This window comes from Mastigoproctus giganteus, chromosome 4 (assembly GCF_048544385.1).
Source record: "Mastigoproctus giganteus isolate SK-2022 chromosome 4, ASM4854438v1, whole genome shotgun sequence".
Lineage (NCBI taxonomy): Eukaryota > Metazoa > Arthropoda > Arachnida > Uropygi > Thelyphonidae > Mastigoproctus > Mastigoproctus giganteus.
Genome location: NC_143578.1, coordinates 205,145,552 through 205,173,438, shown reverse-complemented (window position 1 = coordinate 205,173,438; position 27,887 = coordinate 205,145,552). Strand labels below are relative to the sequence as shown.

The window sequence follows — 27,887 nt, the reverse complement described above, 5'->3', positions numbered from 1 at the left end:
GCCACTACTACTACTACATTCAAAGCCTTAAACATCTCAGACATTAAGCCTGATATGCCTTCATAATTATTGAAAACAATGGTCCTAGCACTGGGTCCAAGTAGAAGGGGATCCACTAAAAACATTGTTCCAAGAAAAACAGTGCCCATTGATACCTGCACTTTGTCTTCTCTCACTTGGCCATTGCTTTATCTGTTGCAGTAGCGTGCTGATAATGTCACCCTGCTACAATTTGTAGTCGTCTTTCATATAGAATAGTATCAAAAGTTTTTCTGAAATCTAAATATATGATGTCGAAATTTTTTGCATTCAGTTCCTTTGTTACTGCATCCAATCAGATTGGTGGTTCCAAGCATGGATATATGTATGTGTTGGGGTGGGGGGGTTATGCTCTGATTATATATTAATGCACTAACTAACTTGTGTTAAGTCTTAATGGTCCTACATTACTTTTTCAACCATTGACTCCATTATTTTCCCTAGAACAGAAGTCAAACTTACAGGTCTGTAATTATGATCCTCCTTTGTGAATTGGGACATTTGCACATATCCAATCTATAACGACCTCTCCTGAATCCAAGGGTGCACTCATAATTATGACTAAAGGTTTGCTTATCTCTTTTTCTGCAATTTTTTATATAATTGAATACTTTTGGCTTCAGTAATTTCTCTTCCACTCAGTTATTGGAAAACCATATAGCTCTCTATTATAATTTGATATACTTCTGGCTTTCCCATTCCTGCAAAAGAACAATTCATTATCAGAAACCTGAGCAAACCATCTGTAGTTATGCCATTCATATCTATTGGACCAATATGGTTCATCCATTTCCTTTTTGTGTTAATATAAGCAAAGAATTTTTGTTACTTTTCTTTGCATTCTTTGCCAAAGACTTCATAATCTTTCTTATCTGTCTTAGTTCCCCCTTAGTGACTTGACTGCAGGTTAGTTTGTACTTACTTTAAGTTTTGTGTCTCTTGCTATTTATAATCATCCTATGCATTTTTCTCTGCCACTAGTCTCATCAGTCCATCTGACATTCATTTAGTTATAAACCTTGAACAGTATCTCTTAATTGATATAAAAAACTTAGTAGTTCTATGATTACTTTCATGAATGCTTTCCATTTAGAATTTCATTAAAATTTTTAAGTATAATGCTTTCCATAATCAAATTGCAGAATATCATATCTGGAATAAGCTGTTACTAAGATATTCAGATATTAAGATATAGGTAGTTCCCAACTTTATGAGTTAATTTGTTTCTAGCATGCGCTCGTAAAGCTGGAATTTATTTTCCATAGATGTAATTTTAAAAACAGGGGTGTTACTTTCACAACAATGAAATTTGACCATAGTAATGGTAAATAAAGTTCAACAAAACAATAGTTTATGCTTAAACAATGCTTTGTTTATCCAAAGAAATGAAAACATAGCCTTTAAAATCAAGCAAATTATAATAATAAAGAAATTATTTATGTCATAGAAATGTTAAAGAATGTTTATTCTTCATCATCAACTGAAAATTCAACACTCATTGTTGGCTTGGCACTTGTTGTTGGTTTGTTGGAAGCACAAGGAGTTGTCTTCTTCAGAAATGCTTCAAGAGTCATTTGTTTCCAAGACAGTCTTCTCTTTTCTTTATAAATTTCATGGTAGCATGCATAAGCAATTTTTAAATCTGTAGCAACTTTTCTAGTGTGCTCGAAATTTGAATGTTATGACTTGAAAATCTCAATTGCCTTTTCTGTGTTGAAAAGCTTCATCAAGCCCCTTGAGAGTGAAGGAACAAATAGGAGTTTCAGCTGTTAAATCTTCGTCAGCTTTACATTTTTCCATTTCAAAGAAGTGTTCATTTGTGAGCTCCCCATTATGTGCTTGAAGCAGATCAGTGACGTGAGTTATAGAAACCTCAAGCTGCAATTGGTTATCAGTATTAAGACAACTTCTGTTTCATTTTGTATGACCTCTGCTGGTTCTTGAAATCCTTCTAAATAATCAATAAACTGAGGACAGTTTTTCCCAAACACCCTTCATGTTGTTTGTAATTTTGTCCCAGGCTCATTTTATTATATTGCATATAAAATATGAAATTCTTTCCAAAATTCTTTAAGAGTTGGACCTTCCTCCTTATCTCTGCCTGAGCAAATGAATGCATGCACAGTAATAGCACAATAATACACAGTAGTATTGTATAGCTATGCACGTGGTTTGAAATGCTGCATTTATGAATGCTTAGCAGCATGTATTTATTGCAATTAATATTTATATTTTAAACTTTGTTGATACTTGAAAAAAAGAACTCGTCAAGTTGGAACTGCCTGTATTCAAAATAGTAAATTAAACACCTGCCACCTAACCTTAGTTTAGTTACTGCTGTTGCTTCGTGCGATTAATACAATTGTTGGTGGAAAGAAGGTACCTGTATTGGTGACTTTCTCAAGGAATATCAGACAGTCAAATTAAAGTATTTTATATTGCTTGAATTTAATTCTTTCTTTCTGTCCACTTCCATCTTTTTATGTACATATTTCTACTCTGCATCAGTAAATAGCACTGAACAGCTGCATTCTTATTTCTTTGGTTATTGTTATTGATTAAGCTGTGTCCTGAAGTGATCGCAGTAAGTGGCATCCACTGTATATATATAAATGAAAAAGGAAAGTTCTGTAAGTTTAGAGTTGAACTCTTGAATGGAAACTGATATGTGCATTAGCTGATGTGTGCATTTGCACTAGGTTGGGTGGGGGAGAGATTGAATTAGAGATATGTAATAAATTATAACACTGTTTATAGCAAGGTATATGCTAGTGATAATATACAAAATATGAAAGAAGAAATACTTATTCATAACCAGGAAAATTCTGCCAAAATTTCCCGCTGACAATTACTTTAAAGTGGGAAATTTTAAGAAATCAGTGTGAGGTGTGAACTACTACTCTGATTTAAAAACTCAACTACATTTACACGATCAGAATAACTATCCTTATCACATATATTAAGGTCATAAGAAATCAAAAATCATAAAATTTATGTGAAAACCATTCTGCTTGGCTAAAGCTCAAAAAACATAGCTGTCATACAATTATTGATATTATATTGCAATGTGATAATTATTTGGAAATTAGAAATTAGATTATCAGAGAACTTCCTATTTTTTAAGCACAAAGGAAAGTTTCATGACTGTGATGAATATAACAAAAACAGTTTCAGAGAATTAGCTTGGACATTATTGTTTTACTATTTCTTGTGATAAAGCTGTTTACTCATGTTATTCTGAAATATTTAGTTTTATTACAGAAAATGGCAATTTGGATAAGCCAGAATTTATATAGGTGTTTTTTTTTTTGATCCTTTCATTTCAAATTATTGAAGATTTTCAATTATACTTTTAATTTTTAGTTATTGGAGTGGAACATGAAAACACAAGCATGTTGTGTACATTATGCTTGCAAGGAATTGTGAGGCTGAAGAAACTATGTTTAAATAAAAGTTGGTGTTTCAATATTTATATATCTTTAGCTGTGGATCAAAACAGAGGTAATTATTTCTATTTTAGATATGAAAATATATTTTGTTTATGATTGACACAGAATTATTTTTTATTTCATCTTATTCCAGTTTTGTTTGAAATCTGTATGACAAATTAATTTGTGTTAAATAAAATTGAATGGATTTGTGAACTTCATAACAATATGATAAAACTGCAGTTTTTTGTATATCAAGCATATTTAGAGGCAAGGCAGATAACTTATTTAATGTCCCTTACATATAAAGAAAAAATAAATAAAGGAAGAAATTACAAAAACATACTAAGACAAACACTAGTGGCTGCCAGTGCATTACCAACAACGTATTATTCAGAATATAATGAAATTAAAATAAGAATATGTTAGCACAATGTGAAGTCAAGTAAGAAGTAAATATTGAGTAAATTACTAACCAGTATATTACTATAACAACAAATATTGGTTTTAACAGTCCCCAAGCATGTAGTCATAACGTAGATGTGTGTTCACAGGCCTATGTCAATGTTGTGAAGGCCGAAAAACCTGGAATAACTCACAGAAGGAACCCCCCCACCTGAGATTGACTAACTGCAGCCTCAAATGAAGACTAGTTTAGATATTATTCTAGTTGTCAATGGGAATTGAATCTAGACCTCTGCAGGTGATGTTTTGCTGACTAGGTTGTTGTGGAAGGCTTTACAATAGCAACAGGAGAGAGAGGTGGGTAGATTAATCAAGAATAAGGATGTTGTAGAGGGAATGCATTCCTAAGATAATTTAGAAGTTGATAGTCACTTGATGGTGCCCACAGCCAAAATTGCATGAAATATCTCTACAGAAAGGAACAAAAAAATCTATGGAACAATATAACTAGTAGCATAAAGCAAAAATAAATTAAAACAGTTCAACCATTGAACCACATCTCTTCATAAGGCCATAAAACAACTGTGGTTGTAGAAAACTGCATTTTCACACAACTGATACCCTAATCAGCATGCTAATCTGATAGAGTTATATAACAGTGTCTCTTATACAGAAAAGTTACGGTCATTCTTCTGGCGATTTAGTTGCTCATCTTTAGACCCTTTTAAGAAGCTCAATATCTTTTTTTCAGATGGGATCTCCATACTTGAACACAGAGAAAGTTGAAATAAACACCATGTATTACACTTTTTTCAACATAGCACTAGACAAAATAACATTTTTGCCACCTCTCAATACACTTCCAGAGGCCAGTTTCGTAGAAACTGTCCTTCAAACCATGACTTGGCTGCAGAAATCACTTCATCATCAACAGAAAAGTGTTTTCCATGAAGAAAGAACTTCAAGGCAGGAAAGAGGAAGAAACCTGAGGGTATGAGATTTGGAGAATAAACAGGATGTAACATTTGTATTTGTAACAATATTTCAAATCCACATTTGTCGGCACATATCAATGCAATGTGTGGGAGGAACGTGCAAGGACATTATTGTGAAGCAGGTACACACCTTTTGAATGCTTTCTCAATTCTTCTTTTTTTTTTTTTATAGCAGCACATAGCTTTATGAGGAGGTTGGAATAAGATTTTACCATCACACCACAGCCCTTTTGTGAAGGTAATCTATTAGTATTACACCATGGACTTGCAGGTGCCTAGTCTCCAGATGCTGCAATTTGCAGACTGAAGCCTTTTTTTGGTAAAAGCAAGAAAGGCTTCCATTTCACCTTGCCTCACCAATCGTGATGTCTTTTCCTGTATTCATTCCATCAGTTACACATCCTGCCTAAAATGAGTCTTCCAGACTTGTATGCAGTACTCAAGGTATGGCCTGACCACTGCCTTATACAAGGGGATAATCACCTCCTTATCCATGCTAGCAAAGTTCCTGTATATCATTGAGCTGTCTCGGCAGCCTGTCTGCACAAAAACTTTATATCTGATGGCAATTACCACATCTTTTTCATTTTTCAATAGCCTGAGTGTAGTAGCACATGGTACATTACTCTACAGTTACTGCTACCCATATGCAGAACTTTGCATTTATCACAGTTAAACTTCAATTGCCATTTCTCGGCCCATCTGTCTAACTTTTCTAGATCCTGTTGCAGTAGCATACTGTTAGTACCGTCATTAACCACCCTGCCAACCTTTGTATCATCCGCAAACTTTGTAATTAATATGCCTCACTAATATCATCGATAAATATAGAAAACAACAATGGGCCCAACACCAAACCCTGGGTGACTCCACTAATGACATTAGTCCATGAAGAGCAGTGTCCATTGATTACCACGCTCTGTCTTCTCCTACTCAACCATTTTTTTATCCATTGTAGCAACTTGCCCTTAATGCCATACTGCTGCAATTGGTACAGTAGTACAAATTGGAGCTGAGAGTAGTCTTCCATGTGTTCCCAAAAGCGTTCCTAAAATCCAAGTATATGATATCAAAATTATTTTTTGCATCTAATCCTTTTGTAACCACATCATAGTATCCAATCAAATAGGTCAGACAAGACTTCCTCCTTAACAAACCTATGCTGTGTCTGAATTATTACTGCAGTCTTGCATAGATGATCCTGCAATGCCTCTTTAACCAGTGACTCCATTATTTTCCCCAGAACAGATGTTAAGCCAACAGGTGTGTAATTATCCATGTAACCTTTTGTATCTCCTTTATGAATTAGGGATACATTCACATAGCTATAGAGACTTCCCATGAATCTAAGAGGCTTGCTTTGGGATCAGCCTGGTTGCAAAATAGATGTGCAGAAATTTGCCTTTAACCTGCAGGTTGATTGTTGGAACAAACTTCTATCTGTTGGGAAAGTTGAAAGCTTAAATAAATTCAAGAAAAACTAGAAAAGCAATTGAAAGGAATGAATAGGTGAAGCTGATGTTGTATAAGTTTTTTTTTTTTCTTGCATCATTTGCCACTGCTAATGCTAACTGGCAGCATCACCTTGCCAGCACATGGTTGCACTTTTTTCTTGTTTTTGGGGAGGGGATGTTGATTTTGCATGCTTCCATTGTTTAAAATTTGTTTAGTTTCAGGATCATACTGATGTATCCAAGTTTCATCCATGGTACCTAGCCGTGAAAAAAATTTCCTGGCACCTCTACAACATTTCACGTGCAGATTATGTTCTCCTCCTTCTGGTAAGTGGTCAGAAGTCAGGTAACTCATATAGCAGACACTTTACTCATATGCAACTGTTGATATAGGTTCTCCATAGATTCTACACTAGTTTGGAGCTCAACTAGTTCTTTGATGCTGATATAATGATCTTCCAGGATTAATGCCTCAATTTTTGCAATGCTATCATCTGCTACAGCAATTGCTGGGATTCCTGGTGTTTCTTCATCATGTACTGAGGTTCCTTCCACATTTCAGTTATTTATACCAATGTGCAACAACACTGTAATCTGGGCAGTCTTCTTCATAAACAGCAACTATTTTTTTTGTAGACTGTTTTGGGTATTTCCCTTGCAGAAAGAGGAACTGAATCACTGAACTGTATTCCTCTTTATCTGTTGTGAACTTCACTTCATTCAGTGTTGCAAATTAAAAAAAAAAAAAAAATGAGCTCTCAGATCAAAACCAAACCTTTTGTAGCTGTTATAGGAGTTTCAAGGTATCAAACAAAATCAATTTCATGTTACTATTACAACTTCTTCTGGGTGAATAGAAATCTTTTTTGAACCCCCACCTCGTATTTTCCCTTCATATTGCTGGTGATGTCGTGGTAGGATTAAGTTCCTTTCTATATGCTAGTGATATTTCACACAGCATGGCCATGGATGCCATCAAGAAGGCACCGCTAAATTTATTTCAGTTGGTTGTAAACTTCTAAATCATTTTGAGAAATGTGTTTTCAAACTCTTATTCTCAATCAATTCTCTAAGTCTTTCTTTTTGATGTGAAAACATTTATGGCAGCACTAGAGTAAAACCAATAAGATGGTATACATTGTTCTCTGCATATGTGTTTTTAGGATATACAGACTGGCCTCAATTAATTCGTCCCACGAGCGCATTGCGCAAAATGGAAATGCGTTAATCGAATATAATAATCAATAGAAAAAATTATAATTGGTCCGTGACCTTCAGGAGTGTCCATAAAGAATTTTAAAAATATCTTTTAAATAACTTTTTTATTAAATTAAATTAAATGTTTAATGCATAAAATACCTAATGAAGACACCAACTATTTGCTACAGAAATATTTGAACAGTTTTGGCTTTCTTTTTTTCATTATACAATTTCCGATAGCTGGCACGAGCTTCGCTAGGCCCTGGCGAAATAACACGCTCTTCTTTCAATGTTAGGATCAACATCCATTACCTTTTGTTTAAGGTTTTCTGCAATACGAAAGATTTTGCCTAGTTCTTTTACCGTTATCTCCTTTGTGGTAACATTTTCATTTTCACATTTTGTGGTAACATTTTCACACTCTTTCTCTTCAGCTTCTTTGTACACATGATGTTCCTCTATTTGAAGGAGATCATTGTCACTTAGCTGTTCTGATTGCAAATTCAGTGATTCTCGAATGTTAGCCGTATCCAAGCCTCTGAAACCAAGGTTATTACCGATATTAATTGTCTTCAATAACTTTTTGAACTGCATCTTTGAAGCCAATAAAATCATTTGCATAATGTGGTAAAAGATGCTTCCAGACTGCTCTCATATTTCTGGCTGCTACTTCTTCCCATGCTGCATCATTGTTTTCACTGGCCACTTGTATGTTATTTTTTCCAAAATTCTGGTATAGAAATTTCATTGTCTCCTGTTTTAGCTTCAAGTGCTTGTGCAAATGTTCTACGGAGATAGTAAGCCTTGAAAGTCGCAATTGTCTCTTGGTCCATGGGTTGCAATAACGAAGTCATATTCACTGGTAAAAAAACAACTTTCACATTTTCATTTAAGGTGCATTATCTAAAAGCAACAGGGCTTTAAAAGTAAGATTATTTTTCTTGCAATAGGCTTCAACTGTTTGACAGAAATAAGACGTAAACCAGTCTTCAAATAGGGCTTTGGTCATCCATGTTTTTTTTATTTGGATGCAAAATGAACTGGAAGAGTTAGATGGCTGTATCCTTTCAAAGCCCTAGGATTCGTACAAATATATAATGTTATCCACTAGGCCAGGACCGATAACCTTTTCAACTTATGCATAGTGGGATAACTATTTACAAATATACAGCTACCTAATATATTGATTTTCATTCATAAAGTGTATCGAAAATTAACTAACTTCAGTTAATTTCCCGAGTAGTGGCATTGTGGCAATAACTTATGACTATGCAAATAACTTACGTTATTTGCATAATTGTAACTAAGATAGTTATGTGGCATAAAGTGACAAATTTTGTAACTAATTTTTTTTCCCCAATAAATGGCGAGCACATTCTTTATAGTACCTGTTGTCCAAATTTCTCTTCAGTACACAAGCATAGGCTTCAATTTAAAATCACCTTTAGCGTTACCTCCTAATGAAAGTGTTAGTTGATCTTTTGAGACTTTATACCCAGGTTGTGATGCTTCATTTGCAGCCAAATAAGTTTTAGTTGGCATCTGTTTCCAAAATAGGCCCGTTTTCATCTACATTAAATATTTGCCGATCGTCGTATTCATCATCCTGAATAATTTTTTGCAATTCTGCAGGAAATTTGGCTGCAACATCTTCATCAGCACTGGCAGCCTCCCCTGTTACTTTAACATTTTGCAGACCTGCTCGGTTTTTGAAATGTTCAAATCACCCTGAACTAGCAACAAAGGTTTCAGTCTCCCCTTGATATTTTGTTTCTTTGTGCTTAGTAAAAATGTTAATAGTGTTGCTCTGAATATTGTCCTTAGATAATGGAATTCATTTTTGATTGCAATCTTCTATCCAAATTGATAAAACACTTTCCATTTCAATCATTATTGGAGTTCTGTTTCAGGTATTTTGTAAAACAAAAGAAGTTGATGAAACTTTACCTTTCTCTTTATATTTGTCCTTATGACTCAAGATTCGTATGGTAGACTCACTGTATTCTAGATCTCTTACGATTTTCACATGGTTTGCACCACTTTCATGTTTTTTAATAACTTCAAGTTTTTCAGCTAAAGTAATAGCTTCTTTTTTTTTTTTTTTTTTTTTTACTGCAATCATGTTGTTTTTCACTCTTTCTTTTATCCATAATTAACAGGAGTAGAAAATCAGAATTTTAAAATGCATCTGCATGTGACTTTATTAGCAGAAGACAAACAAGTAAACACGTCTGCTTCCAATGTTTGATGGAACACACTAAGGTGGGCAGTGGGCAAATGCTTGTTTATTGGCCATCAAACGCTTAGCACGATTCAAATCTTTTTCAACTCTCACGTAAAAAAGATCATGTTAACTGGAAATTTATAATTAACAGGAGTAGAAAATCAGAATTATTAAATGCATCTGCATGTGACTTTATTAGCAGAAGACAAACAAGTAAACACGTCTGCTTCCAATGTTTGATGGAACACACCAAGGTGGGCAGCGGGCAAATGCTTGTTTATTGGCCATCAAATGCTTAGCACGATTCAAATCTTTTTCAACTCTCACGTAAAAAAGATCACGTTAACTGGAAATTTGCATCGCATGAAGTAAAAAGTGGTATAATTTTTTTCAAATTGTGGTAACTGAAAAACACCTTAATCAGACTTGCGTTATGCGAGGCCCGGCTGTATGTTCCTGTTTAGGATGGACAAATATATTAGTTTTCTGGATGTTACTTGCTCGCATATTGATTTTAATGTTGGTATATTTTAATTTTAAGATTTTTGATTTAATCCAGAAGGGGTCGGACCAAATTTTGTGACATTATTTATATGAACACTTTCAAATGGGAACTGTAGGGTTTAATTTGGTTTAATAGGGTTTAATTTGACGTTGTAGAGCGGATATCATCTTTTAAGGGCACAAAAGGTGATATAGTTGTACACGTTGGCACTAATGATATTAAGAGTAGGAGACCAGCGGAATTACTTAGCAAGTACAGGTCACTGTTGAAAAAAAGCCGTGAATTAGGGTTGAATTTGAAAGTGTCTGCAATTCTGCCCAGACACGATAGGAGGGAGTATATGATGAGAGCCTTGTCGATCAATTCGGCCCTGGAGGGATTGTGCAAGGCTCAAGGGGTAGAATTTTTTTCAGCCTGGACTGTACTTGTTAACAGGAGAGATTGCTTCTACAGGGATGGGATACACTTAAATAGAAAGGGTGCAAGAATTTTTGCTGATGCTGTTGAGGCAGTGTTAGGTAGGTCGGAAAACTGCTAGTTGGGGGGGTTTACAAGGACTAATAGATTAACAGTAGCCACTGGCAGAGGTGGAAGTGATTCTTGCACTGCTTCTATTGAAATGAGCAGAAGCCTGAAAAACAAGATGCAGGATATTTCAGAGACTGCTGGGAGTCATTGCGGTACAAGTAAACACATGGGTTGTGTTAGGGTAGCTAAGAATAGAAACAGGTGCATGTATACCTGCGTGTACACCAATGCTAGGAGTTTGGTAAATAAATTTGATGAATTTGAGGTATTGCTCAAAACATCAAAGGCAGATATTGTTGGGATATCAGAGACGTGGTGTCACACAGATATAAGGAAGGCAGAACTGGAATTTGGGGAATACATTGTGTATAGAAAGGAAAGACAGGACAGGAGGGGAGGATGGGGTTATGCTATTAGTTAAGAAACACAAAGTCCAAGGAAGTGAAGCCAGTCGACATCAATGGACAGGGCAGTGTCGAGTCAGTTTGGTGTGACATAAGCATAGGGAAATCAAAATTGAGAGTAGGAGTGTGCTATAGGCCTAATGACTCTGATGAGTATAATAAGATATTGTACAGGGAAATAGAGTGGGCCAGTAAATCAGAGAGTCTTATAATGGGGGATTTTAATTTCCCAGATATTGACTGGAATTTGTGGATTGGTCACTCGCACACTAGCAAGGCTTTTGTGGATTTATTGGATGATTGCTTTCTACATCAGCATGTTCGTGAGGCAACAAGAGGGAGCAATACTCTTGATCTGATTATCAGTAGTGATTCTTCATGCATTAAGAATCTGCAGGTAAATGAGCCACTAGGTGGCAGTGATCACAGTGTGTTGAAGTGGGATTTACTCAAGGAGGTAACTACCATCGAGGTAAAGGGAAGGGTTTTTGTTTTCGTAAAGGTGACTATGATGGTCTGAGACAGTATTTAAATTCTATACAGTGGGACCAACTGATGATGTTACCAACAGCAAACTCAAAATGGGAAGCATTCAACCTACCAGGTTTTACATACCAACTAAGAAATATTGTTCAAGGTTTAGGCCTAAATGGTTGTCAGATGAACTAATGAGACATGTGGCAGAGAAGAAAAATGCATGGGATACATACAAATTAATGGGTGACATGGAAGCCTATGATAGATATAAGTTGGTCTGTAACCAAGTCACAAAGGAGATTAGGCAGGCAAAGGCAGACTACGAAAAATCCTTGGCAAAGGATGCAAAGAAAAACAGAAAAGAGTTCTTTACCTATTTAAACTCAAGAAGGAAAGGGATGAATCAGATTGGTCCACTGGATATTGATGGTTCAACAGTTGAGGATCCTGCTCAGGTGGCTAACAATCTAAACGAGTATTTTGCATCTACATTTACGCATGAGGAGTTATACAGGAAGGAGAATGATGTAGGTAAAGTAAACATTGGCAGTGAACTGGATGATTTTGTAATAACTGAGAGGAAAGTGGAGGAGAGATTGTTGAGGATAAACATAAAAAAAGCACCTGGGGTGGATGGGATCTATCCAGTTATATTAAAGGAGGCAGCAAAGGAAGTAAGCAAACCCCTAGCCATAATTATGAGAGCTTCTTTGGACTCAGGGGAGGTACCCATAGACTGGAGATGTGCAAATGTAACCCCAATTCACAAAGGAGGATCAAAGGCTGACACAAGTAATTATAGACCTGTTAGTTTAACTTCTGTTCCAGGTAAATTAATGGAGGCACTGGTTAAAGAAGCACTGCAGGATCATCTAGACAAGAATTCAGTTATAGCTCAGATGCAGCATGGTTTTGTTAAGGGCAGGTCTTGCCTGACCAATTTGATTGGATACTATGATGTAGTCACAAAAGAACTGGATGCAGGGAATAACTTTGATATTATCTATTTGGATCTTAGAAAGGCTTTTGATACTGTTGCACATGGAAGACTGCTGCACAAATTTGAGCAGTGTGGCATTGGAGGCAAATTGCTGGTATGGATAAGGGGATGGTTGAGTGGCAGAAGACAGAGAGTGGTAATCAATGGACACTGCTCAACGTGGACTAATGTTATTAGTGGAGTTCCTCACGGTTCAATGTTGGGTCTGTTGTTGTTTTCGGTGTTTATGAATGATATTGATGATGGGATATCAAGTTTAATGTCCAAGTTTGCAGATGATACAAAGGTTGGCAGGGTTGTTAAGGACACTACTGACGCTATGCTGCTGCAACAGGATCTGGAAAGGTTGAACAGATGGGCTGAGAGGTGGCAAATGAAGTTTAACATTGACAACTGTAAAGTACTACATATGGGAAACAGTAACCTCAGAGCAACATATCAACTCTGCGGTACTACACTGACAGTGGTGGGGAATGAAAAGGACCTGGGGGTAATTGTGCAGGCAGATATGAAGTTCTCTGAGCAGTGCAGACGAGCTGCAAGAGTAGCTCATGGTGTCTTGTCAATGATATACAGGAATTTTTCTAGCAGGGGTAAGGAGGTGATTATTCCCTTGTATAAGGCAATGGTTAGGCCACATCTTGAGTACTGTATACAGGTCTGGAGGCCTCATTTCAAGAAGTATGTAGAGCTGCTGGAACGGGTACAGAGAAGGGCAACAAGATTAGTGAATGGAACAAAGGGTTGCTCTTACGAAGAAAGGCTTAAGTTTTGCAAATTACAGTCTGGAGACTAGGCACCGGCGAGGTGATCTTATAGAGGTGTATAAGGCTTTGAATGGTTTGAGCATGCTCAATGCCAATGGGATTCTTCATCTTGCTCAACATAATCACCTCAGAGGGCATAAATTCAAATTGAGGAAGGACGGATGTCGGATAGATGTGCGGAAATTTGCCTTTGGCCAGCGGGTGGTTGGTTGGTGGAACCGACTTCCGTCACTTGTTGTTGAAGTTGATAGCCTAAACAAATCTAAGGCTCAACTGGACAGGTATTTCGAACGAACGGAGGGGTGACATGGGAGTGGTGTGTGTGTGTGTGTGTGTGTGTGTGTGTGTGTGTGTGTGTGTGTGTGTGTGTGTGTGTGTGTGTGTGTGTGTGTGTGTGTGTGTGTGTGTTTTTTTTTTTTGGCTGATGCTGAATAAGCTTGCTTTTTTGCATCATATGCCTCTACTAATGCTAATGCTAATTACTGCAGGGATTAAACATTGTCTACTAACTTACAGTGCAGTCAGTCAACAAGCTTTGTTCTGAGCGCAGTAAACGCATGATAAAAAAGGCATTCAGCGACCCTATTTGGATTAATGTCAAGGCAAAATATATGCTATGTATTAGTGCTACTTACTGTAGCACTAACAGCAGCATTCATAAGGTGTTTAATGAACTTTATAGGCATGTTGTTTGCAACTAAATTTGCTTTTAACTTTGTTAATGCATGGAGCATATTTTGCAGAGTGATACTAACCACTTGTAGCATAGCAGTGTGCCATTAAGTACACCTCTGAACTAATTCATTGTGAGCTACTGTAGTGAGTTTTGCACCAATAGGACATTGTGCCTTTGTGAAATTGATGTTTAAATGTGTTTCTGTTGAGTACATCAAATTTTGTCATAAATATGGGAAAACAGCTTCGGAGACTTATGGAATGCTTAAACAAGTTTTTGGTGATGAGTTAAAAAACTTTTCAATGGTATTTGCACTTCCAAAAATATTCCTTTGTTTTGGTATTTCTTTGATTTAGATATTTCTTTGATTTTTACAGTACTGTCTGTAGTTATGGGTATGCCTGTAAATATTTATAATTAATATTTACCAATTGATTTCATTTTCTTTACTTTGTGGTCTTTCCTAGTTTAGCATATTTTATTATGTTTTATATTTTCATTCTATTCAGAAATATACCTTGGTATTCTTGTATTTTGGCTTTTCTTTGTTTTAAGTCATATTCTTTTATTTTTAAATCTCTTGATTTAAGCTATATTCTTTCATTATTGTATCGATGGCTTTTCTTTCATTTTCATAATAAAACTTACTTGTTTTAAGCTCCTTTTATAATATATTGTTATGCATGGCATTCCTTTAGTTCTTTTAAATAATTTTTCATTTAAATTATTCTAATAACTGGCAAGACTTTACTTGGTTTGCAAAATCTCTATTGACTGTTGTTTATACATTCTTTTGTTTAATGCTTTTCTTTCTCTTTTGCCTTTAGTATATGTTATATTTGGTTCATTATTGATTCTATTATTGCTTTTATGCCTTACTGAAATACCAGGACCTCACCTTATGGGCTTGGCAGTTACACTCCTGGTATGTCTTACTACTATGAGACATATGGTCTGCTCTTTTATTTGTCTTTATGATTTCTTATTCTAATTTTTATACTTCATGATTATCATACACAGATAGTGATATCTGTGTATCCAGATGCCAGTCTGCTGGTGCTAGCACTGTTGGATATTTGTAACTGCATGCATTAAAATATATTGGTTAACATCAAAATCACAGTGCCATAACAGATGTCACTGATACAGTTATGGATACTGTATGGTAATTATGTAAGTTGAGCCTTAAACTGAGTGATGTTGCTTCAGCTACTCTGCTTCAAACTATCCATGTCTGTATATCAGAAAATGTGCACAACTAGTAGTACAAATAGCACTACATACTTGATGTACATGCAGAATTTAGCCTTATTTACAATGGATAAGTATGTGAACTCTACTTTAATTTTTATATCTAAGTATAATTTAGTACCTAATGAGTAACAGAATCTTAAATCTGACAATACTCATATGTCCTGCAAAATAAAATGATAATGATGTGGGACTTGTTTCCCCTTTTCTAATACTATATTAGCTGTGGAAATTGAAGCCAAGAAGGAATACTTGTTCACCTCCCTCTAGATTTTAAATATTTCTTTCTTCCTACCCTTTATTAGATAGATAGTTTTCATAATGCAAGTCCCACCCCAACCCAGAAAAAGTTTTGGTGGACCTCTTGCTTTTAAGATTTTTGTGATTTCTCTCTCATTTTATATGCATATTTATTTTTACCTTTTGGGATCTTCAGAGGAAACAAAACATCAAAAACCTCAAGTTAGGTTAAATGCTAGAAAAAAATAAGAAATGGAAAGCTACCAAACCTTCAAGTGGGTCAAATTGTGAGAAATCTTGTATTGTATCAGTTTCTAAAGACCATAATAAGAATGGTACAAAAGAAAATGATAAGTGATATCTGTGTGTACACAAAGATGTTACTTATGTTTGTTAAAAAGGAATATATATATGTGGGAAGCAAAAGGCACTATCTTATAGTGCAATCAGCATAACCTTTGCATTCACTGCTTTTTTTGTTTGTTCATGCATTTTTTTCTACAGGAAACAAATAGTTAAACAGTGCAGAAGAATTAGACTATAACTTAATTTTATTATTTAGTATTATTTAGTACCTAATGAGTGCAGAATCTTAAATCTGGCCATGCTCACTTGTCTTGTAAAATGATAATGATCTACTGCTCTATGAGCTTTGGAGAGAGAGGACAAGAAGAAATACTTATCTTCCTCCAAATTTTGGATATTACTCCTTACCTTTATTAGATTGTAACCCTCATCTAGAAAATTTTCTAGTGAGTCTTGTGCTTTTAAGATTTTTGTAGTCTCTCATTTCTCTTTCATTTTATATGAATATTTAATTTTCAGAAGGATCAAAGGAAAATAAAAACCAAAATCTTCAAGTGAGGTTAAATGCTAGAAAAACTAAGAAATGGAAGATTACTGAATTTTCAAGTGGATCAAGTTTTGAAGACTTTAATAAGAATGCTGTGGGAGATAAACATTAGTGATACTTGCAAATAGGGTAATGAAAGGAAAACTACAGTTCAAATTAAAAAAAAAATATATATATATATATATATATTTATATATGATTAGGAATTAGTATATAAAAATATATATGGCTAATAGAGCCACAGGCAAGGCATACAGGGTTGTTTAAATTAAAGTATCCTTATGTAGAGGGCTCTGGAGCAAGTTCTAAGGCTCATACTGAAGAGAATTTGGACAACAGGTACAATAAAGAATGCGCTCGCCATTTATTGAAAACAAAATTAGTTACAAAATTTGTAACTATGTGGCGCTGTGGAAATAAAAATCACTTGAACAGCGCTATAATTGTAGTAGTAGTAGTAGTAGTGGCACATGATGCAAGAAAGCAAGTGTAGGAGCTTATGCAGCATCAGCCAAAAAAAAAAAAAAAAAATCACACCATTCCCTCCAAATGCCTGTCCAGTTCCTCCTTAAATTTATTCAACCTATCAACCTCTACAACGACAGATGGAAGTCTGTTCCAGCAATTAACCACCCGCTGGCTAAAGGCAAATTTCCGCACATCTATTCTACATCTGTCCTTTCTTAATTTGAACTTATGTCCCCGTAGGTTGGTAATCTGAACAAGTGGAAGGATCCCATCAGAATTCAGCGTGCTCAACCCATTCAAGGCCTTATAGACCTCAATCAGATCACCGCACAGGTGCCTAGTCTCCAGCCACTGCAATTTGCAGAACTTAAGCCTCTCTTGGTAAGAGAATCCCTTCATTCCCCTCACCAATCATGTTGCTCTTCTCTGTACACGCTCAAGCAAATCTACATCCTTCCTAAAATGAGGCCTCCAGACCTGTACGCAGTACTCAAGGCGTGGCCTGACCATTGCCTTATACAGAGGGACAATCACCTCCTTTTCCCTGCTAGCAAAATTACTATATATCATTGACAAAACCCATGACCTGCCCTAGCAGCCTGTCTGCACTGCTCAGAAAACTTCATATCTGACTGCACAATTACTCCCAGGTCTTTTTCATTTTCTACCACCTTAAGTGTAGTACCACACAGTTGGTACGTTTCTCTGGGGTTACTTCTACCCATATGCAGTACTTTGCATTTGTCAAGGTTGAACTTCAGTTGCCACTTCTTAGCCCATCTGCCCAAATTATCTAGATCCTGTTGCAGTAGCACACTGCCATTACTGTCATTAACAACCCTGCCAACCTTTGTGTCATCTGCAAACTTCGACATTAAGCCTGATATACCTTCATCAATATCATTGATAAATACACAAAACAACAGTGGACCCAACACCGAACCCTGTGAGACTCCACTAATAACATTAGTCCACGAAGAGCAGCACCCATTGATTACCACCCTCTATCTTCTCCCACTTAACCATCCTTTTATCCATTGTAGCAACTTACCCTTAATACCATTCTGCTCCAATTTGTACAGTAGTCTTCCATGCGCAACAGTGTCAAAAGCTTTCCTGAAATCCAAGTATATGATATCAAAATTATTTTTTGCATCCAGTTCCTTTGTGACCACATCATAATAACCAATCAAATTTGTCAGACAAGACTTTCCCTTAACAAACCCATGCTGTGTTTGAATTATTGCTGCAGTCTTGTCTAGATGATCCTGCAATGCATCTTTAACCAGCGACTCCATTATTTTACCCGGAACAGAAGTTAAACTAACTGGTCTGTAATTACTCGTGTCACCCTTCGATCCACCTTTGTGAATTGGGGACACATTTGCACATCTCCAGTCCGTGGAAACCTCCCCTGAGTCCAAGGATGCTCTCATAATTATGGCTAAGGGTTTGCTTAGTTGCTTTGCCGCCTCCTTTAAAATAACTGGATAGATCCCATCCACCCCAGGTGCCTTTCTTATGTTTAACTTCAACAATTTCTCCTCCACTTTGCTCTCAGTTATTACAAAATCATTAAGCACACTGCTACAATTTGATAACCTTCTTCCATTTTCAAATTGTAATAATTCCTCACGTGTGAATGTAGATGCAAAATACTCATTCAGTTTGTTTGCTATCTGAGCAGGATCATCAACAGTCGAACCATCGATGTCAAGTGGACCGATCATATTCATCCCCTTCCTTTTAGAGTTTATATAAGTAAAGAAATCCTTGCTGTTTTTCTTAGCATCTTTTGCCAAAGATTTCTCGTAATCCGCCTTCGCCTGCCGAACCTCCTTTGTGACCTGATTACAGACTAGCTTATATCTGCCACAGGCTTCTGCGTCACCTGATAATTTATATGCATCCCATGCATTTTTCTTCTCTGTCACGAGTCTCATTAGTTCATTTGATAACCATTTAGGCCTAAACCTTGAACGATATTTCTTAATCGGTATATAAAGTCTAGTAGCTTCCACGATTAATTCTTTGAATGCTTCCCACTTAGAATTTACTGTTTGTAACATCGTCAGTTGATCCCACTGTACAGAATTTAAAAACTGTCTGAGACCACTGTACTCCCCTTTACGGAAGCAAAAACCCTTTCCTTTACCCCTGACGGTAGTTACCTCTTTGAGTAAATCCCACTTCAGCACACTGTGATCACTGCCACCTAGTGGTTCCTTTATCTGCAAATTCTTAATACACAAATGATCACTGCTGATAACCAGATCAAGAGTGTTACTTTCTCTGGTTGCCTCTCGAACATGCTGCTGCAGAAAACAATCATCCAATAAATCCACAAAAGTCTGACTAGTGTGTGAGTGACCAACCCACAAGTTCCAGTCAATATCTGGGAAGTTAAAATCCCCCATTATAAGACATTCTGATTTACTGGCCCACTCTATTTCTCTGTACAATTGTTCATTGTACTCATTCAAGTCATTAGGCCTGTAACACACTCCTACTCTTATTTTTGCTTTTGCAGTGCTTATCTCACACCAAACTGACTCAACAGAGCACTGTTCATCTATATTAACTGGGTGCACTTCCTTTGATTTTATGTTTTTCTTAATTAACAGCATAACACCCCCTCCCTTTCTGTCCTGTCTATCCTTTCTGTACACATTGTACTCCCCAAATTCCAGTTCTGCATTCCTTATATCTTTGTGACACCACGTCTCTGCTATCCCAACAATATCCGCCTTTGATGTCTTGACCAACACTTCAAATTCATCAAATTTATTTACTATACTTCTAGCATTGGTATACATGCAAGCATACATGCTCCTATGCCTATTCCTTGTTACCCTAACACATCCCATATACCCAACTATTCCATGATGACTGCCATCCGTCCCTGAAACCCCCAACACCCCTCGCTCCAGGTCGCTTCTTATTCTAATAGAAGTTGTGCAAGAATCACCTTCACCTCTGCCTGCGGTTACTGTTAAACTATTAGTCTTTGTATCCCCCCAAACTAGCAGTTTTCCGACCCACCTAACACTGCCTCGATAGCATCAGCAAATATTCTTGCACCCTTTCTATTTAAGTGTATCCCATCCCTGTAGAAGCAATCTCTCCTGTTAACAAGTACAGTCCAGGCTGAAAAAAATTCTACCCCTTGAGCCTTGCACAATCTTTCCAGGGCCGAATTGATCGACAAGGTTCTCATCATGTACTCCCTCCTATCGTGTCTGGGCAGAATTGCAGACACTTTCAAATTCAGCCCTATTTCACGGCTTTTTTTCAACAGTGACCTGTACTTGTTGAGTAATTCCGCCGGTCTCCTACTCTTAATATCATTAGTGCCAACGTGTACAACTATATCACCTTTTGTGCCCTTGAAAGATGATATCCGCTCTACAACGTCATCAACCTTTGCCCCTGGCAGACATACCCTGGTCCTGTTCCACCTATCCTTTTTACAAAGCATGTTCCCCGTTTCCCTGACAATAGAGTCACCAACAACTACTAGTTCCTGTGGGACCAGCGCATTCTGCCTTAGGGGTTGCCGCTGTGTTGCGTGATGACCAAGTGCAAGCTCTGGCGTTGATGTGGGCAGCTGAGAGCCTGATGGGCACCTCAATTTAGATCTTTCGAGGGCATCCACCCTGTCCTTCAAACTCTCATATAGGCCCATAACAACGCCGAGTTGTCGCCTGATTACCTTACACTCCTTACATCGCGCACACACAAAAACATCCCCCATGGCAATATCATGTTCCGTTCCAGAGAGTTCGGCAAACATTTCACAAGTTGCACATTTTTTTAGGCTGTGATGCGTTGGAGAATTGCCCCCCCTCAGTTCTCCCCCGATTCACAGCACTCCTGCCACTTTGTGCCCGTTGCTTTGCTGCTCTAGTCTGGGGCATGGTAGTTTAAATTAATAAAATCAATAAATTAAATATCAATAGTATTTGAATAGAAACTATTAAATAGAAACAGTGAAGCGTATTACTATATAATTATGCGTTACAGCTACCTAGCTACCTCAATTAAAAAATAAATTTGAATTCCCTACCACTATATCCAAAAACGATGGCTACAAAATGGAACGAAATAACGGTTTTACCTATCGTAAGTAAAATCCACAAAAACTCTTTATCTAAATTAAAAATAAAAAATAACCAGCGCAACTATAACTATATGATTACGTATTAAGTACAATATAAAATAACAATCATGTAAATAAAAGGCAATGTGTTCAATGTGTCCTCCATTTTGGTCATCAATAGTTTCCATTCGAAGAATTAACCCCGGGGGCTCACATGTGTTGAGTATGGGCTTGGCACACCCAGGGTCCTGAGCTGGATATCATCATCCTTCTCTTTCTTGGTGATTCCCTTCTATTTTTGACTCTCTCTCTCTCTCTCTCTCTCTCTCTCTCTCAGGGTTACTCGGGAACATTTTTTTTTTTTTTTTTTCCTGGTGCAGCATAAGCCTCAGGCTTCCTTGCATCATATGGATAATAATAATAACATCGTTTTCTACAGCAGAACGTAACATGTAACCTGAAATAGCCAGCACATGATGTCTAACGCTGTCCTTCAGATCTGCCAGAGTTTGACGTCCTTCCCGATGTCAAACTCTGGCAGATCTGAAAAAAACCCCATGACCAGAAGTCGCATGGGGCGAGGTCCAGTGATCGGGGTGGCCAAGATGTCTGGAAACAACGACTGATGACCCATTCATCTGTAAAGTGTTGCCTTAGCAATCTTTGGACACAACGGCAGATGTGGGGTGGTGCACCATCTTGCATGAATATGGTATCCTGAAGGCACCCACATTGTTGCAGCTCTGATATTGCGAAATTTGCCAACATTTCATAATATTGCTGTCCAGTGACGGAATAGGTGTGGGGTCCAGTCATTGTTACCTGTTCAAAAAAATATGGCCCAATCATGAATGTGGCCGTAGATCCACACCACACCACACTGTCACTTTTGGAGAATGCAACGGAACCTCTTGGATAACTCGAGGGTTTCTGTTGTCCAAATGCGACAGTTGTGCGTATTCACTTGTCCATTTAAGCTTCATCACTCCAAAGAATGTCCAATGGCCAAGTGATATCCACTGTTGTTTGCATCAGAAAGTGAAGTGTGTATGTGAAACGAATATCTGCATCACCATGCTTTAGCTGCTGTAGCATGTGCATCTTGTAAGGATAGTACCACAACACCTGACGCATTACTAGCCTTCCAGTGGAATACGGCATGTCCACTTCATGAGAAACAGCTAGCACAATTTTTTGCGCTACCACATGAAGATTGAATTGATAAATCCACTACAGCCATAGCCACATCTTCAACACGAGAGGAGTCTACTCGTTTTCGACCTCTACGTGGTTGAACACCAAGATGTCCTGTCGCTTTAAATTTCACAATCATTTTGCGGACAGCACAAACAGTCATAGGCCTTATGCGCTTCTGATAGCCGCAGCTGCATCGTTGCTGTTCTGATAGTACAGCTTCATTAATAGCGCCTTTTCCTTCCACGTTGTTGGCATTGCTGCTATAGTGCAGGCAAACATGTACTGTATGATTTTGAAGAGACTGGTTTGCTTTTGTAATTGTAACTATCTTAGTTACAATTATATAAATAACCTAAGTTATTTACATAATTGTAACTAAGATAGTTATACACCATAAAGTGACAAATTTTGTAACAAATTTTTTTTTTCAAAATGGCGAGCACATTCTTTATTGTACGTGTTGTCCAAATTTCTCTTCAGTACAAGCCTTAGAACTCGCTCCAGAGCACTCTACATAGGGATACTTAAATTTTAACAACCCTATATGTCTTCCTCCAGATTTTGTTTATTACTTCATACCCTTTATGGTGGTAGTAGTAGTAACTTTCATTATGCAGATCCCACCCTTATCTACAAAATTTTCTGGCAAATCTCATGCTGTTAAGATTATTTTTGTAATCTCTCATTTCTCCTCATTTTATATGAATATTTAATTTTCAGGATCTTCAGAGGAAACTAAAAACCAAAATCTTCAAGTGAGGTCAAATGTTAGAAAAAGTAAGAAGTGGAAGGTTACGGAATTTTCAAGTAGATCAAATTCCGAAGGATATTGTATCGGATCAGATTCTGAAGACTTTAATAAGAATGCTGTGGAAGGTAAACGTAAGTGATATTTGTATGTATATTTTAGAAATATATATGTGGTGGGTAGAAGTCACTATATTTAGTAACTATGTACATTAAGCACAACCTTTGCTTTCATTGCTCTATTTGTATTTGCTGTTGTTGTTGTTATTTGGTTTTTAGGAGCATTAGCAACTAAGGCCATATTGCTCCAGGATATGCGGTGGTCATTCCCTGACCTTTCTGCATCCTCCATATTTGGTGGTGACAGGCTCGAACCCCGGCCTAATCAAGAAGCGTGTGCTGCCCACTGCTGCTCCTTCCCACCTGGCTACGGAGGTGCCTCATTTGTATTTGCAAATTTTTTCATTCTGCAGAACATAGTTTGCACATACAAATTAGGGTAGTGTAAAGAAAACTACAGGTAGAATTAAAAAAAACACTACTGAATTTTCAAGTGGATCAGATTTTGAAGACTAATAAGAATCTGTAGAAGATAAACATAAGTGATACTTGCAAATAGGGTAGAAAAAGGAAAACTACAGTTTGAATTTAAAAAAAGATATATATATATATATATATATATATATATATATATGTATATGTATATATTTGTAAAAGAATAAGAGAAGTTTACCTCAATATGATACGTAGAACACTTCCGTATGATACTCTCCGGAAATTAAAAAAAAAAAAAAATTTTAAAAATTGAAAATCCTACATTACAGTAAGAAATAATTAACAATAACTAAAAATCAAATAAACACAAAAATTATTTAACGAAAAAAATTCAAAACGATTTTTCTTCCTGAAGCTCACAATGCTTTTCGACTGTATGTCGTGATCATAGGAATGAAAATTACTGAATAGGGGTGAGCATGGAACTTAAATAGGGATTATTTGTCTTTGTGAATGCATGTAAAGGACCACGAGTCAGAGATTTATATGAACCAGATTTAGCTCTGGTTCATACTATCAAATATATATATATATATATATATATATACGATTAGGAATTATTATATAGGAATATACACTGAAAGGACAGAATTCTTGAGATACCTGGTTTCTGGGGAACGCAATGCTGTCGCCCCCTCTCACTAGTGGACGAACCCACCGCTTGGCAGGTATATTAGGTACACCATATACCCGCATTCATGTAGAAGTGTCAGTATTAATAAACGTCATAAGTTAACTGTCTTTGAAAGAGGGGTGATAGTGAGTGCCTGGCGCATGGGTCACTCTATCGTGGAGGTGGTACAGAAATTGCACTATCACCATATCAAGAGTGTATCGGGAATATGCCATTTCTGGAATAACATCTCACTGTGAGCAGAGAAAGGTGGTGGATGATTGTGGCCACAGATATCTGTTTTGCATTATTTTAGCCAACTCGAGAGTGAAAGTGGCACAAATCACCGCCAACTTCAATGAATGAGGTGCCAGAAACATCTCCACCAATAACATCAGGCGATCATTATCCACAATAGGTTATGAGAACTGACAGCCCACCAGAGTCCCATTGCCAATACCACTGCACAGGATTCTACGCCTCAACGGGGTGAAAGAACGCCGGCACTGGACTTGGATGATTGGAGATGGGTCTCCTGGTTTCCGAGCAGATGAGAGGGTGTGAATTTGACAGAAAACGCACAAAGCTATGCACCCATCATGTCAACACGTAACTGTTCAGGCAGGTGGGCAATCGGTAATGATCTGGGGCATGTTCGGCTGACACACTTTGGGACCACTGGTTCATCTAGACGCATCTCTGAACTGTCCACATTGTATGTCCATCCTTGCATATCATCTGCATCCCTTCATGGTTATTGTGCATCCACAGGGCAATGGACTCTTCCAGGAGGACACTGCACCTCCCCACAGAGCCGTGGTGAATAGAACATCGTTTGAAGAGCATTCTGCATTTTGTTACCACCGTGGAATGGCCTCCCTGTTCATAAACCCTGTGGAGCATCTTTGGGATGCTGTGAAATGGTCCATTTGAACTTTGGGTCCTCCACCCAGTAATGCGATGGAATTATGGAAAGCAGTGCAGCAAGCATGTATGGAAATACTTGTGGAACGCTTTTGTGAACTAGTGGACTCAATGCTCCACTGTGTTACTGCTCTTATCCATGTGGAAGGTGTGCCCACCCATTACTAGGTAGGTATTCCATGATTTCTGTCCACTCAGTATATATGCCTTTCTCCAGATTTTGGATATTATTTCATACCCTTTATTAGTAGTAGCTTTCATTATGCAGATCTCTACATCTACTTTCTCATCTACAAAATTTTCTGCTGAATCTCATGCTGTTAAGATTATTTTTGTAATCTCTCATATATATATGAATATTTAATTTTCAGGATCTTCAGAGGAAACTAAAAACCAAAATATTCAGGTGTGGTTAAATGCTAGAAAAAGTAAGAAGTGGAAGGTTACTGAATTTTCAAGTGGATCAAATTCTGAAGACTTTAATAAGAATGCTGTGGAAGATAAACGTAAGTGATACTTGCAAATAGGGCAGTGAAAGGATAACTACAGTTTAAATTTAAAAAATATATATATATATGTATATATACAGGTAACCCTCACATAACACGGTTATTAGGTTCCTTTAAAATGCCGTGTTGTGCGAAACTGTGTTATACGGGACTAAGACAAAATACATAAAGGGGGTTACATTCCAAAAGCTAACAACCATTCTAGATTTCATGTATCTTCTGCTCTCTTTAAAAAATCAGTAATCTGGGTTTGTTTGCTTTTGCTTGATAAATCTTTGTGAATATCATCGTATGGGACTAAGCATTTTTGAAGCTCCCTTTTGAACTTTGGGTTCCTTTCATTCAAGAATCTGCATTCAAAAAATAAGATTCTAATTGCTTGGCTAACTTTATGCCTCCTCCTATGCATTTAGTATAAAATTTCAAAGTTTAAAATTTTTATCTGCGATATCATCATCTGAATTGATTTGATTTTACCTCCGATGCCATTTGCACCAAATCCGCTACGCGCCTTCTTTTTCTACCAGTAATTCTTGAATGCCTTCGGTAATCATATCTTTTTTTTTTTTTTTAGGCGCATTGGCGACTAAGGCCATGTTACTCTGTGTATATTGTCTATAAATTGCATGCGTTCTGAGGTCAATTTTCCATTTGCTGGATGAAAAACCTGATTTTCCAGGAGAAAAAAACCATGCTACCTGAGCCCAACTGACTCAGCCTTGTTGTGAAAAAGACCCATAAAAATTCCTCCCTTCATCGACGAGATTCGAACTTGGGTCTTTTCCAGCAGGTGTGAGGAGGGCGATTCTATGAACTGTGCTACCCATGAGGGCTTTAGTAGTCATATAATCAAAACCTCCTGCCAACTCCTGCGATTCTATGAACTGTGCTACCCATGAGGGCTTCAGTAGTCATATCATCAAAATCTTCCCCTCCTACCGACATAGCAAGTTCTACTATCGCACCGATTCCATTCTCTGCCGGTTCGACCATATTATTTCCTGAATGAACTGACTCTGGCCATACATTTTTCCACATGCATTTAACATTGACGGTTTTTCTACTTTGAGCAATAAAGCTTGATTCTGAAACAGTCCAAAATTGAGAAATCTTTCTATGCCTCCATTACTTCAATAGATTCGGAATAAATTTTTTACAAAATTCATTGTAATGATTTTCTGATGGAATGAGCTTTAAATGTGGATATAATGCCTTGATCTAGCGGCTGAATGAAAGAAGTTGTATTAACCCAGTACAACTGTGGCGGTAGGAATATAACTTCAAAGTTTGGATGACTTAAATCTTTTGGATGGCCTGGTGTGCCATCCAATAGTAATAAAACTTTGAAATCTAGATTTTTCCACAAGTTCAATAGCACAGAATGTAACACGGGAATTTACCAACAAAATAAAATACAGGGGTTTCTCGATATTTTTTTTTTTTTTTTTTGGACTAGCAAGGCAACAGCGGGGATTCAAAAAGAGTGGAAATGTTGAAAAATCACATTAGCAGGGTTTTCTCCACATGAACAAAAGCTCAAAAATACCCTGTTATGTGAGGTTTACCGAAATTCTCTAACCATGATAGAGCGAAACCATGTTATATAAGTGCTGTGCAAGAATTGCCACAATTTATCAGTCATGTTAGAGCGAAACTGTGTTGTAGAAGTACCGTGTTATACAGGGGTTGCCTGTATATATATTTATATACATATACACTGATAAGCCGAAACGTTGACCAGTGAGTCATTACGCAAATCGAAGCAACTGCAGGTGAACTACGGCATGTGCACGGGTCGGGACACAGTATAAAAAACACCTGATACTGAGCTCAGTTAATCAGTGTTACTCGTGTTCTTCAGGTGAGAAAGGCAGTGGACTTAAGTGAGTTTGACAAAGGCAAAATTGTAATGGCCAGACAACTGGGTCAGAGCATATCCGAAACGGCACAGCTGGTGGGGTGCTCGCGATCAGCTGTGATTAGTACCTACTGAAAGTGCTCTGAGGAGGGGGAACCCACGAACCACCAGCGAGGTGTTTGACGACCACGGTGCATGAGGTGAGTGAAGGCTCTCCCGGATGATACATGGCAGCAGAAGGGTGTCTGTGGCCAACTTGCCAGTAATTGGAATGCTGGTGACAGGAGTAATGTGTCACAACACACAGTACATCGAACCCTGCTGAAAATGGGGCTGCATAGCCACAGGCCACTCTGAGTGCCCATGCTAACCATGGTTCACCAGCAATAGTGCCTACAATGGGCACGTGAGCATCAAAACTGGACCTTGTGTGATTGGAAGAAAGTTGTCTGGTCCGATGAATCACGTTTC

The 27,887-nt window shown here is 37.3% G+C and overlaps 1 protein-coding gene across 1 annotated transcript in view; it reads left to right on the top strand.

The window, feature by feature from the left end:
• The window catches only part of LOC150087339 (uncharacterized), a 353,008-nt gene that overhangs the window by 126,163 nt on the left and 198,958 nt on the right, over positions 1 to 27,887 (top strand). Inside the window, exons 8-10 of the mRNA XM_090372447.1 lie at positions 3,403 to 3,540; positions 22,931 to 23,092; positions 25,421 to 25,555. Of these exons, the coding sequence (XP_090228573.1) occupies positions 3,403 to 3,540; positions 22,931 to 23,092; positions 25,421 to 25,555 (435 nt within the window). The remainder of the gene's footprint in view (positions 1 to 3,402; positions 3,541 to 22,930; positions 23,093 to 25,420; positions 25,556 to 27,887) is intronic.